This window comes from Scyliorhinus torazame, chromosome 17, assembly GCF_047496885.1.
Source record: "Scyliorhinus torazame isolate Kashiwa2021f chromosome 17, sScyTor2.1, whole genome shotgun sequence".
NCBI classification, from domain to species: domain Eukaryota; kingdom Metazoa; phylum Chordata; class Chondrichthyes; order Carcharhiniformes; family Scyliorhinidae; genus Scyliorhinus; species Scyliorhinus torazame.
The window spans coordinates 23,521,092-23,533,551 of NC_092723.1; the positions used below are offsets into that span (position 1 = coordinate 23,521,092).

Genomic DNA, 12,460 nt, shown 5'->3' on the forward strand with positions numbered 1-12,460 from the left:
TTGGGCATGACCATTTATACCCATCTCTGATGCCCTCTAGTGATGCTGTGGCTGTTACATCTGTCTGCAGTCCCTGGTGTATGTGCAGATGTATGTACAGATGTACAGATCACTAAAAGGATAACTGGTTTAATAATAATCTTTATTATTGTCACAAGTAGACTTACATTAACACTGCAATGAAGTTACTGTGAAAAGTCCCTTGTCGTCACACTCTGGCGCCTGTTCGGATACACAGAGAGAGAATTCAGAATGTCCAATTCACCTAACAGCACATCTTTCGGGACTTGTGGGAGGAAACCAGAGGATCCGGCGGAAACCCACGCAGACACAGGGAGAATGTGCAGACTCCGCATAGACAAGTCGGGAATCGAACCTGGGACCCTGGCGCTGTAAAGCAACAGTGCTGTGAATGCCAGAGATTTATGCCCTGTGACTAAGGTATGGTCACTGGTGGCGGAGTGATTAAAATTGGGGGGTGGGGGGGAAGTGCGCAGGATGCCAGAATTAGAGGGGGACAGACATCTGGAAGTTTTGTAGGGCTGGAGGAGGTTTCAGAGATGGGGAGGGCTGAAGGTATGGAAGTATTTGAATAGGAGGATGAGAATTTTAAAACGGAGGCATTGCTGAACTGGGAGCCAATGCAGGTCAGCGAGGCCGGTTGGTGGTGGTGGTGGTGGGTGGGTGGGGGGGGTCCCACTGAAGCCAGTGGAGTTTTGAACGGTTCAACACATTTTGTGGCCCAACCCCCACCGTGACAGGGCTGCAAAATTCCATCCAATTAGATCAAATGTGGCATTGATACATTCCATAACCAAATGGCTGGCAGGATGTGATCCATGACAGTGAACGACCTGCCAGACGAGCGACTGGGCGGCAGCTGCTGCAAGGAATCAGAGCACAGAAAACAGTAAATAGCTTCAGTGGGAAGGCGGGTGTTATAACTCCCACGGTCTTACGGGGTAGGGATGATTAACTACCCCGTGGATCTTGCAGAATACGAGCTCCTCCGTTAAGGGGGTGGGGGACCTTTAACAATAAGGGGGGGGGGGGGAAAGAGAACTTCCAGCTGCATGAAACCAGTGTTAATAACATTAAATTCAGTGAATTTAAACTGTGGAGGTTCTTTCATAATATAAATGGGGATAAAAAGAAGCCCATGGGGTTGATTTCTGGCTCCCAGTATGGCGGACCCTATGCAGAATGTTGTGGAGTCAATTTCTGTTCCAGAGACAAGAGTCTATAATCCAGATTAACATCCCCAAAGCAGTACTGTGGGAATGCTGCACTGCCAGACGTGTTGCCTTTTAAGTGAGATGGTAAATCAAAGGTCCTCTCAGATAGATGTAAAAGATCCCATGGCTACTGTTTTGATGAAGAGCAGGGGAATTCCTCTCCGAGTCATGAACTAGCTTTTCTCCTTTCACCAATATCATTAAGGGAATATTCTGGTCATTTATCTCATTGCGGTGTGGGGGCCCTTGTTGTGCGCAAATTGGCTGCCGAATTTCCTGCATTACAACAGTGACCGCACTTCAAAAAGTCCTGAGGTCCTGAAAGGTGCTATAGAAATGCAAGCCTTTCTGCAAAAGGGTTGTCGGGCAGGGGGCGGCATGTGGCGCAGTGGATAGCACTGGGACTGCGGCGCTGAGGACCCGGGTTCAAATCCCGGCCCTGGGTCACTGTCCGTGTGGAATTTGCACATTCTCCCCATGTCTGCGTAGGTTTCACCCCCACAACCCAAAGATGTGCTGGTTAGGTGGATTGGCCACGCTAAATTGCCCCTTAATTGGAAAAGAAAAATAATTGGGTACTCTAAATTTAAAAAAAAAAAGATTGCTGGGCTCAATGGGGTCAAAGTGGTGTTCTCACTTGACGGGAAACCAAAATATAAATCGATTTGGGAATTCGAGAGAAGCATCTCTATCCAGAGAGAATACAGAACTGCCATAAAGAATTGGCGAGAAAAATATTATAGAGGTGTTTATGGGGAAGGTCACAACTTGAACTTATGTTGATAAGGAGATGAAGAGGCAAGAGAAGACATTCATATGGAGCATTAACTCGAGCTGAATGTCCCATTTCACTGATGTAACTTGGTTTGGGAAATCCAATATGAAGGTTCACTAAGCTGGACCCTCCTGGGAATGTCCGATGAGGAGAAATTGAAGAGACTAGGAAGGATGAGAGGTGATCTCATTGCAACATACAGGGAGGCAGTGGTATTGTCACTGGACTAGTAATCCAGAGACCCAGGGTATGGGAAATAAATATAAATGCTGGCCCAACCAGTGAGCGACGCCCATATCTCGTAAATTAATTTTTAAAAATCCTCTCCAGGGTAGAGGCTGAGAAAAGGTTTCTGGCTGAGCAATCTAAATATTAGAACAACGGGACACGGTCTCAGCATATGGGGTTGGCCATTGTGGTATTACCAGGTATTGCGGTACCTGAGAGGTGAATGACCATTGGTTAGACCCAGGAGTCTACCATTGGCTAATGTGCGTAGCTCCGCCCTGCGAGGCGGAGGATAAGAACCAGTGCCGTCCCAGCAGCCTTCACTTTCTGTATTGAAGCTGCTGGCGTCGAGTTCTAGCAGATTAAAGCCTCAGTTATGAATCACCTTCGTCTTGAGAGTAATTGATTGCGCATCAGCCATTTAGGACTGAAATGGGGAGAAATGCCTTTCCATGAAAGCTGAATGTGCAGTTGAAGAGTATATTCAAGGGTTGCTTGATTTTTGGGTAGGTCATAACCCCCATGAGGACCATGGGGATACCATTGTGTATCTCCCCATGGGATTCGAGAAGTACAAGCTTCCCAGGTAGGGGGCGGAGCTACACCTAAAAGCCGGCCCAAGCAGGACCCGGAGCTGTAGGGTGTCCCAACAAGGACTCGATTGGGAGAGGGTTACTGCCGTGGACAGAGTACTGTACATAGTTCAATAAATCCTTGTTCCACTATCGCTGGCTTCCTCAAGTTACTAAAGGGTGTTAAGGGAATTGAGGGATTTAGGGATAGTGTGGGAAAGTGAAATTGAGATAGAAGACCAGCCATGATCTTGTTGAAAGGCAAAGCATATTCGAAGGGTGAAATGGCCTCCTCCAGCTCTCTCTTTCATATATATTTATGGATGGAGAAAGTGCGTCACATGGTGGAACACAATAGTATAACAGCATTTGGCAGTTCCTTTTTAAGAAACTACGCTGATATTCAGTCTAGTGCTGCACTGTTGGAGGTGTTGTATGAGACTTTAAAAACTTTTTTAAAGCATGTCTTCACACCCATACTGTATTCTTACCCTATGGAGAATAGTGGGGGAAGGATTCCCAAGCTGATTATCAGGCCTTTGCACCGTGCTAGGGATCCTCCTTCCATGGCTAACAAGTCCCGGCGTCGGTCTCGAACCCGGAGTTTCTGGTCCAGAGGTCCACTGCACCACAAAATCTCCTACTTGGCAAATCCTTTGGGAAATGTTATAACAAGGAATGGAGTTCCCAGTTTCAAGTAATATTCATGGACAAAAGTTGATTGTGCAAACATTTCTTCCCATGAAACGAGCACGGTTTTGACAATGGTTCTGTGTGGTTGTGAACTGGGGAGCCTTTCCTCTGCAAGACAAAACGTAACAACCACCACACTACACAAACATCTGGCAGTTCTTGTTCAACTATCTCATTGATAGGTTTCAGATGTTGACAATAAAAAGACCCCAATCCACCTACTCGTCCAACTCCAATCTGTTTCTCCTTCCCTCCTCTGCCATGGTTAATCATTGGGTAAGAGTTCCTTAAAGGGAAATCACCACATGAGGAGCCTCTCTCACATGGGGGCTGGGCCTGGGCCTTTGCTAACTCCAGCTGGATGCAGCAATGGGACGAATCCTCAGTGCTGGGGTTTGTGAGCACAGAAAGCTGGAAGTTGGGAGGGAGCAAGCTTCATGTCAGCTGGGGTCCAAGAACAGATGCATTTCCTAAGTCAGGGTTAAGCTGTGGGTTTAAGCTCCAAGAGACTCCAGCACAATTTCCAGACTTATACTTTGGTATTCGTACTGAGGGAGTGCAGCACTGTCAGAGGTGCCATCTTTTGGAATCTTAGAATCCTTACAGTGCAAAAGGAGGCCATTCTGCCCATCGGGTCTGCACCGACCCTTCCCCAAAAGGGCACCCTACCCAGGCCCACATCTCTCACCTATTCCCATAGCCCCACCTAACCTACACGCCTTTAGACACTGAGGAGCCTTCGGGGGCAGCACGGCAGCATTGTGGATAGCACAATTGCTTCACAGCTCCAGGGTCCCAGGTTCGAATCCGGCTTGGGTCACTGTCTGTGCGGAGTCTGCACATCCTCCCCGTGTGAGCGTGGGTTTCCTCCGGGTGCTCCGGTTTCCTCCCACAGTCCAAAGATGTGCATGTTAGGTGGATTGGCCATGATAAATTGTCCTTAGTGTGCAAAATTGCCCTTTGTGTTGGGTGGGGTTACTGGGTTGTGGGGAAATGGGTGGAGGTGTTGACCTTGGGTAGGGTGCTCTTTCCAAGAGCTGGTGCAGACTCGATGGGCCGAATGGCCTCCTTCTGCACTGTAAATTCTATGATAATCTATGATAACATGGAGTCCAGCTAACCTGCACATCTTTGGACTCAAGGGAGGAAACAGGAGCACCCGGAGGAAACCTACACATACATGGCGAGAACGTGCAAATTCCAGTCATCTGAGGTCAGAATCGAACTTGGGTCTCAGGTGTTGTGTGGCAACAGTGCTAACCACTGTACCACCGTCCTTCCCCACAATGTTAAACTGACGTCCTTCTGCACTCTTAAATGGTTGCAACTGATTTCATGACACTCCTCAAAGGAGAACATTGGTGTTCTCTCCAGTGTCCTGGCCAATATTTACCCCTCAACCAACATCAGTAAAACAGATGGTGGTTGTGAACAATCTGGTTCATCACAGTAATAAACAGCATGCAAAATATTTTAAAGTGGAGTTTTTTGTGTCATTAATCCATAAGCAATCAGACCAGCCTGAACTGGCTTGGTAAGGTTATTGATCGGAAATGAGCTCTGCAACACACAACAGGCTGTGCTGAAGTGTAGCACAGTGTTAAAAACTGCTGCCTCACAGCGCCAGGGATCCAGATTCAATTCCGGCCCTGGGTGACTGTGAAGTTTTCCCATTCTCCTTGCATCTGCGCGGGTTTCCTCCGGGTGCTCCGGTTTCCTCCCGCAGTACAAAGATATGCAGGTTAGGTGGATTGTCCCTGCCAAAATTGCCCCTTTAATGTTCAAATATATGCAGGTTAGGTGAGGTTGCAGGGATAGGGTGGGGCAGTGGGCTTAGGTCGGGTGATCTTTCAGAGGGTCGGTTGCAGACTCGATGGGCCGAATGGCCACCTTCTGCATTGTATGGTTTCTAGCAATGATTTGCCTTTGCTCAGTGACAGCACTTCTGCCTTCGGCATTTGGTTGTGGAGCCATTTCCAACACCTGACTATATAATCTCATTCACACTTCAGCATAGCCCTGTTGGACATTGTCCTTCGAGTGAGGCAATAAACTGAGGTCTCTCTAACCCTCTGAGGTGGATGTAAAGGCTTCAACGATGCATTTACCCGTCAACCAACATCACTAAAACCATTGAAAACAATTGGCAAAATAACCAAGAGGGAGATGAAAGGACGTTTCTTTCAGGGTGATGGGGTGAAGGGGGCAGAGTGGAGAACTGGAACTAATTGGATAGTTCTTTCAAAGAGCTAGCACAGGATCAGTGGGCCAAATGTCTTCCTCTGGGCTGCCTAATTCTATATCATGGGTCATTGCTGTGTATCTTTGGTTGCCGGGTCACCCTTCACTTCAACAGCACTTCATTGACTGATAGATACCATTGCTGCAGAAAGCGTACTTGGAATAGAGTGTTGTATATCCTCATTCATAAATGACATTAAAGTAGAAGGCCCAGTAAGCTATGTGCACGGGGGAAGTAGTTATAAATGGGCATTGACAAACTAACTGAATGGGCAAAACTGTGGCAGATGCAGTTTAATGTCAGAAAAGTGAGATTATCCACTTTGGGTCAGAGAAAGACAAAGAGATTTTTAAAAAATAGGTAGGAGCTGCGGACCAACAAAGGTATTTCGGCATTTACATGAAGAAATCAGTAATGGACACATACCAAAAAATGACCAAAAAATATTAATAGAATAACGGCCTTTATTTCAAGAATGTTGGAATGCACAAGTGAGGAAGTTAATGCTTACAGTTGAACAGAGCCTTGGTCAGACGCTACCTGGAGGACTGCCTTTCGATTCTGGGATCACACCTCAACAATGATGCATTAGCTTTGTAGGGGGTGCAGTGCAGATTCAGCTGTATAATGCTGAGGTTTAACTTATAGGCGTACGTTTGCATTGACTAAGCTGGTATTCCCTTGCATTTAGAAGATTAATCCGATTGACGTATGCTTCCTTTGGTGGGAAATCCAGGACAAGCGGGCGGAACCTCAACATTAGAGTCAGGTCATAAAGAAGTGAAATCAGGAATCAATCTTTCAAAGGGGATTGGAAATTCGGACCTCTCCTACTCACCAAAAGTGGTGCATGCTCGGAGACAGTTGGAACGTTAGAAACTGAGGTGGAGAGATTTTTATTGACTTCGAGCATCAAACTGCAACCTTTGTTTCACAGTCCCTCTGGTCCATTGTGAGATAGTGGGCAGAAAGACTCCACAATAAAATATCTGGGATTAAAAGTCTAATGACGACCATTTGCCGATTGTCGTAAACAAAGCCCGTCTGATTCAGTCATGTCCTTTAGAGAAGGAAATCTACCGTCCTCACCTGGTTTGGCCTACATGTGACTTCAGACCTGCAGCAACATGGCTCTTAACTGGCCTCTGGAATGCCTGAGATAGCCTCTCACTTCAAGGTCAATTTGGGATGGGCAATAAATGCTGGCCCCGCCAGCAACACACACATCCCATGAACGAATTAGAAACAAAAGCCAGAATCTATCGATCTGTAGCCCAGCAAGATTAGGCACAGGGGGAGGTACTGGTTTTCCTGGGCAGGTTATTGAGCTGGATTCAATGTTGACAGGGAAGATCAGAGTTCCAGCACTTCCAATGAGGTTACACGTGCAAGGGTGTAGACTGTGCCTTTGTTCCATAGTTTATACAAAGGTTAGGGAGCCAATAGCCAGTTCTACATTTCTGCTGGTTTATCTTTCCATTCAAGTTGTGGACTTGGAAGTGAGGAGAGCTGTAAAATGAACCGCTGATTTATTGGTGCGTATTTCACACAATCACGGAGTCATAACCTACCGCGGGGAATCGGGGCGTTACTTTGCTTTTTAATAAGAACGTTCACCCAGTTTTTGGTACAATCTCAGCCATGGCACGATCCTTCAAACGACATGCCAATGAAATATAAAGTCACAGCACGGAAAAGTCACGCTCTCATCATATCCTGCGTCCCGTCTTCAACAGCCAGGTCTCACACACCATGAGGCTTCTGAACACTAAACCTAGTGACAAGAGCACACACAGTTACTTCACAGCATTGATTAAAGGAGCGTCACATCCAGTAACACACGGTGTGTTATTATATATTATATAGTGTTATACTCAGTAACACACGGCGTGTTATTGTTTATTATATAGTGCCACACCCAGTAACATATGGTGTGTTATATGTTATATAGTATTATACCCAGTAACACACGGTGTGTTATTATATATTATATAGTGTTATACTCAGTAACACACGGTGTGTTATTGTTTATTATATAGTGCTATACCCAGTAACACACGGTATGTTATTATATATTATATAGTGTTATACTCAGTAACACACGGTGTGTTATTGTTTATTATATAGTGCCACACCCAGTAACATATGGTGTGTTATATGTTATATAGTATTATACCCAGTAACATACGGTGTGTTATTATATATTATATAGTGTTATACCAGTAACATATAGTGTTATTGTATATTATATAGTGTTATACCCAGTAACACACGGTGTGCTATTATATATTGTTATACCCAGTAACACACGGTTTGTTATTATATATTATATAGTGTTATACTCAGTAACACACGATGTGCTATAATATATTATATAGTGTTGTACTCAGTAACACACGGTGTGTTATTGTTTATTATATAGTGCTATACCCAGTAACACACGGTTTGTTATTATATATTATATAGTGTTATACTCAGTAACACGCAGTGGGTTATTGTTTATTATATAGTGCTATACCCAGTAACACACGGTGTGTTATTATATATTATATAGTGTTATACTCAGTAACACACGGTGTGTTATTGTTTATTATATAGTGTTATACTCAGTAACACACGGTGTGTTATTGTTTATTATATAGTGCCATACCCAGTAACATACGGTGTGTTATATATTATATAGTGTTATACCCAGTAACACTGCGTTATTGTTTATTATATAGTGTTATACTCAGTAACACATGTTGTGTTATTATATATTATATAGTGTTATACTCAGTAACACACGGTGTGTTATTGTTTATTATATAGTGCCATACCCAGTAACATACGGTGTGTTATATATTATATAGTGTTATACCCAGTAACATACGGTGTGTTATATATTATATAGTGTTATACCCAGTAATATACGGTGTGTTATTATATATTATATAGTGCTATACCCAGTAACACATGGTGTGTTATTATGTATTATATAGTGTTATACTTAATAACACACGGTGTGTTATTATATATTATATAGTGTTATACCCAGTAACATACGGTGTTATATATTATATAGTGCTATACCCAGTAACACACGGTGTGTTATTGTATATGATATAGTGTTATACTCAGTAACACATGTTGTGTTATTATATATTACATAGTGCCATACCCAGTAACATACGGTGTGTTATATGTTATATAGTGCTATACCCAGTAACACACGGTGTGTTATTATATATTATATAGTGCTATACCCTGTAACATACGGTGTGTTATTATATATTATATAGTGTTATACCCAGTAACACACGGTGTGTTATTATATATTATATAGTGTTATACTAAGTAACACACGGTGTGTTGTTATATATTATATAGTGTTATACCCAGTAACACACGGTGTGTTATTATATATTATATAGTGTTATACTAAGTAACACACGGTGTGTTATTATATATTATATAGTGCCATACCCAGTAACACACGGTGTGTTATATATTATAGTGTTATACTCAGTAACACACGTAGTGTTATTATATATTATATAGTGTTATACCCAGTAACACACGGTGTGTTATTATATATTATATAGTGTTATACTAAGTAACACACGGTGTGTTATTATAGTATTATATAGTGTTATACCCAGTAACACACGGTGTGTTATTATATATTATATAGTGTTATACTAAGTAACACACGGTGTGTTATTATATATTATATAGTGTTATACTAAGTAACACACGGTGTGTTATTATAGTATTATATAGTGTTATACCCAGTAACACACGGTGTGTTATTATATATTATATAGTGTTATACTAAGTAACACACGGTGTGTTATTATATATTATATAGTGTTATACCCAGTAACACACGGTGTGTTATTATATATTATATAGTGTTATACCCAGTAACACACGGTGTGTTATTATATATTATATAGTGTTATACTAAGTAACACACGGTGTGTTATTATATATTATATAGTGTTATACCCAGTAACACACGGTGTGTTATTATATATTATATAGTGTTATACCCAGTAACACACGGTGTGTTATTATATATTATATAGTGTTATACTAAGTAACACATGGTGTGTTATTATATATTATATAGTGTTATACCCAGTAACACACGGTGTGTTATTATATATTATATAGTGTTATACTAAGTAACACACGGTGTGTTATTATATATTATATAGTGCCATACCCAGTAACACACGGTGTGTTATTATATATTATGGTGTTATACTCAGTATCACACGTAGTGATATTATATATTATATAGTGCTATACCCAGTAACACACGGTGTTATTATATATTATATAGTGCTATACCCAGTAACACACGGTGTGTTATTATATATTATATAGTGTTATACCCAGTAACACACGGTGTGTTATTATATATTATAGTGTGTTATACCCAGTAACACACGGTGTGTTATTATATATTATATAGTGTTATACCCAGTAACACACGGTGTGTTATTATACATTATATAGTGCTATACCCAGTAACACACGGTTTGTTATTATATATTATATAGTGTTATACCCAGTAACACATGGTGTGTTATGTGATATATACTGTGTTATATCCAGTAACATATGTTATAAAATATATACAGGAGTGTAACATCCTGTGACCCAGTGTGTTCTTCATATAATAACAGCCATTTGCCTTAATGTTACTCCTTAAGGTTGAATAATATCCCAAATTAGTTTACTCATGCGTGCTCTGAAAATCACTGAGCCAAAAAAGAATGGGTGACCATAGATTGGTCAAAGAAGTGGGTTATTGGTCGTGAGCTGGAAGAAGGGAATTTCACAGCATGCTGCCTAGGTGGCTGAGGGCACGGCCACCATTTTGGGACCAAGAGAGGTGGAGATGGGATGGTGCAGGTGGTGGTGGTGGAAGAAATAAATACATTAAACATGAGTGTGAGAATTTAAAATCTGAGGCATTGGAGGATTTCTTAATAACTTTCAAAAGGGATGTGTGAAAATGCAAAGGTGTAGCTCTAAATTGTTAGATTGAATAGCCTCTTCTGTTATGTAATATTCAACGGTTCTATTCTATGACTGAGAGTCAAAGCTAACCAATAAGGGCAGGAGTGATGGGTGAGAAGGACTTGGTGCAGGATTGGAACAGGCAGCAGAGTTTTGGATGAGCTTTTATGTGCAGATTGTGGAAGATGAGAGTGCGGCCATAGGAGCGTGGATTAGTTGAGTCTCGAGGTAACGGTAGCCCGGAAATGGATTTCAGCAGCAGAAGAGCGGAGGCAGGGGCAGAGCCAGGTGATGAAATGGAGGTAGAAACAGGCAGTCTTCATGATGAAGAGGATATGGGATTGGAAGCTCAGCTCCAACTCCAATAAGATGCTGAGGTTGTGGCTAGTCTGGTGAAACCAATGGTTTGGGCTGGAGATAAGAGTTTGTGCCGGAGGTTGAAAACCACTAATTTATTCTCCCCAATCTTTAATATACCAAAGAATGGTCTCGTTCACCTTTCGATGATCACGTTGTTGTACTGAAGTTCCCGCAATAGGACTTCCATTTCCAGTTTGAGCTCCTTCATCCTGTTAACACATAGATAGGTTCAAAGCTCCTCCTCGTCACTGAACAATGATCACAACTTTAACGAGCTGGACCAAAAATGACTGAATCATTTTGCACAGCTCACGCTCAAAGCTCAGTTGTAGCGTTTGGAGAAGATACAGGACGAAACGTGTTAGATTTCTGCAATGACCACGTGTGCTGCTCCACCTTGCAGGAGGCGGTGATCATGTTGACGACTTCGCCACAAATAATGTCAGTAGCGTCTAGGAGATGTAATTGGGACAAGATGATTGCACCAATGTTTTCCTCCTTTATCAAAGAACAATACAGCTCAGGAACAGGCCCTTCGGCCTTCCAGCCTGTACCGATCCTGATAGCATGATATCCTGACACACCTTCTGGTAATTATGTGTGCGACAAGTCATTGAGCGAGGGTGGTGGCTCTAATGCCCGCATTAGTGAATGGTCGCTCACTGCCTGAGCTCAATCATGAAGAATAGCCATTTGGACAAGAAAATACAGGTCACCCTATTCAGACAGGGGAAAGCTAAGGAAAGATTTGACAGGGCTGCTTAAAATCACGAATGATTGTAATCGAGTAAATAGGGGGAACCATTGGTCGGAGGTCAGTAACCAGAGTATACAGATTTAATGCTCCGACAAAAGGTCATTGAACTGAAAGGTTAACTTTGTTTCTGTCTCCACAGATGCTGCCGGACCTGCTGAGTATTACAAGCATTTTCTGTCTTTATTTAAAACTTAAAGTAATTAGGAAAACAATCAGAGACAATACGAGGGCAATCGATATTTGACAGCGAGTTTAAAAAAAAAATTTAGAGTACCCAATTCTTTGTCCAATTAAGGGGCAATTTAGCGTGGCCAATCCACCTACCCTGCACATCTTTGGGATTTGGGGGCGAAACGCACGCAAATACAGGAAGAATGTGCAAATTCCACACAGACAGTGACCCAGAGCCAGGGATTGAACCTGGGACCTCGGCGCCGTGAGGCAGCAGTGCTAACCACTGCGCCACCGTGCTGCCCAGACAGTGAGTTGTTAACGGGCTGCCTGAAGGAGCGCTGGAAGCAGATTCATTCGTAAGTTCCAAAAGGGAGTGAGACAAATACTGGAGAAGGGAAGATTTGCAGGGAT

General features: G+C 42.6%; 1 protein-coding gene across 2 annotated transcripts in view; it reads right to left on the reverse strand.

The window, feature by feature from the left end:
- Positions 1-6,195: 6,195 nt before the first annotated feature.
- ikbke (inhibitor of nuclear factor kappa B kinase subunit epsilon) overlaps positions 6,196-12,460 on the reverse strand; it is an 86,569-nt gene continuing 80,304 nt past the window's right edge. For both annotated transcript variants that reach the window (XM_072480200.1, XM_072480201.1), the window contains 2 exons: positions 11,256-11,327; positions 6,196-7,519 (listed from right to left, as the gene is read on the reverse strand). In XM_072480200.1, the coding sequence (XP_072336301.1) occupies positions 7,489-7,519; positions 11,256-11,327 (103 nt within the window). In that variant the 3' untranslated portion in view covers positions 6,196-7,488. The remainder of the gene's footprint in view (positions 7,520-11,255; positions 11,328-12,460) is intronic.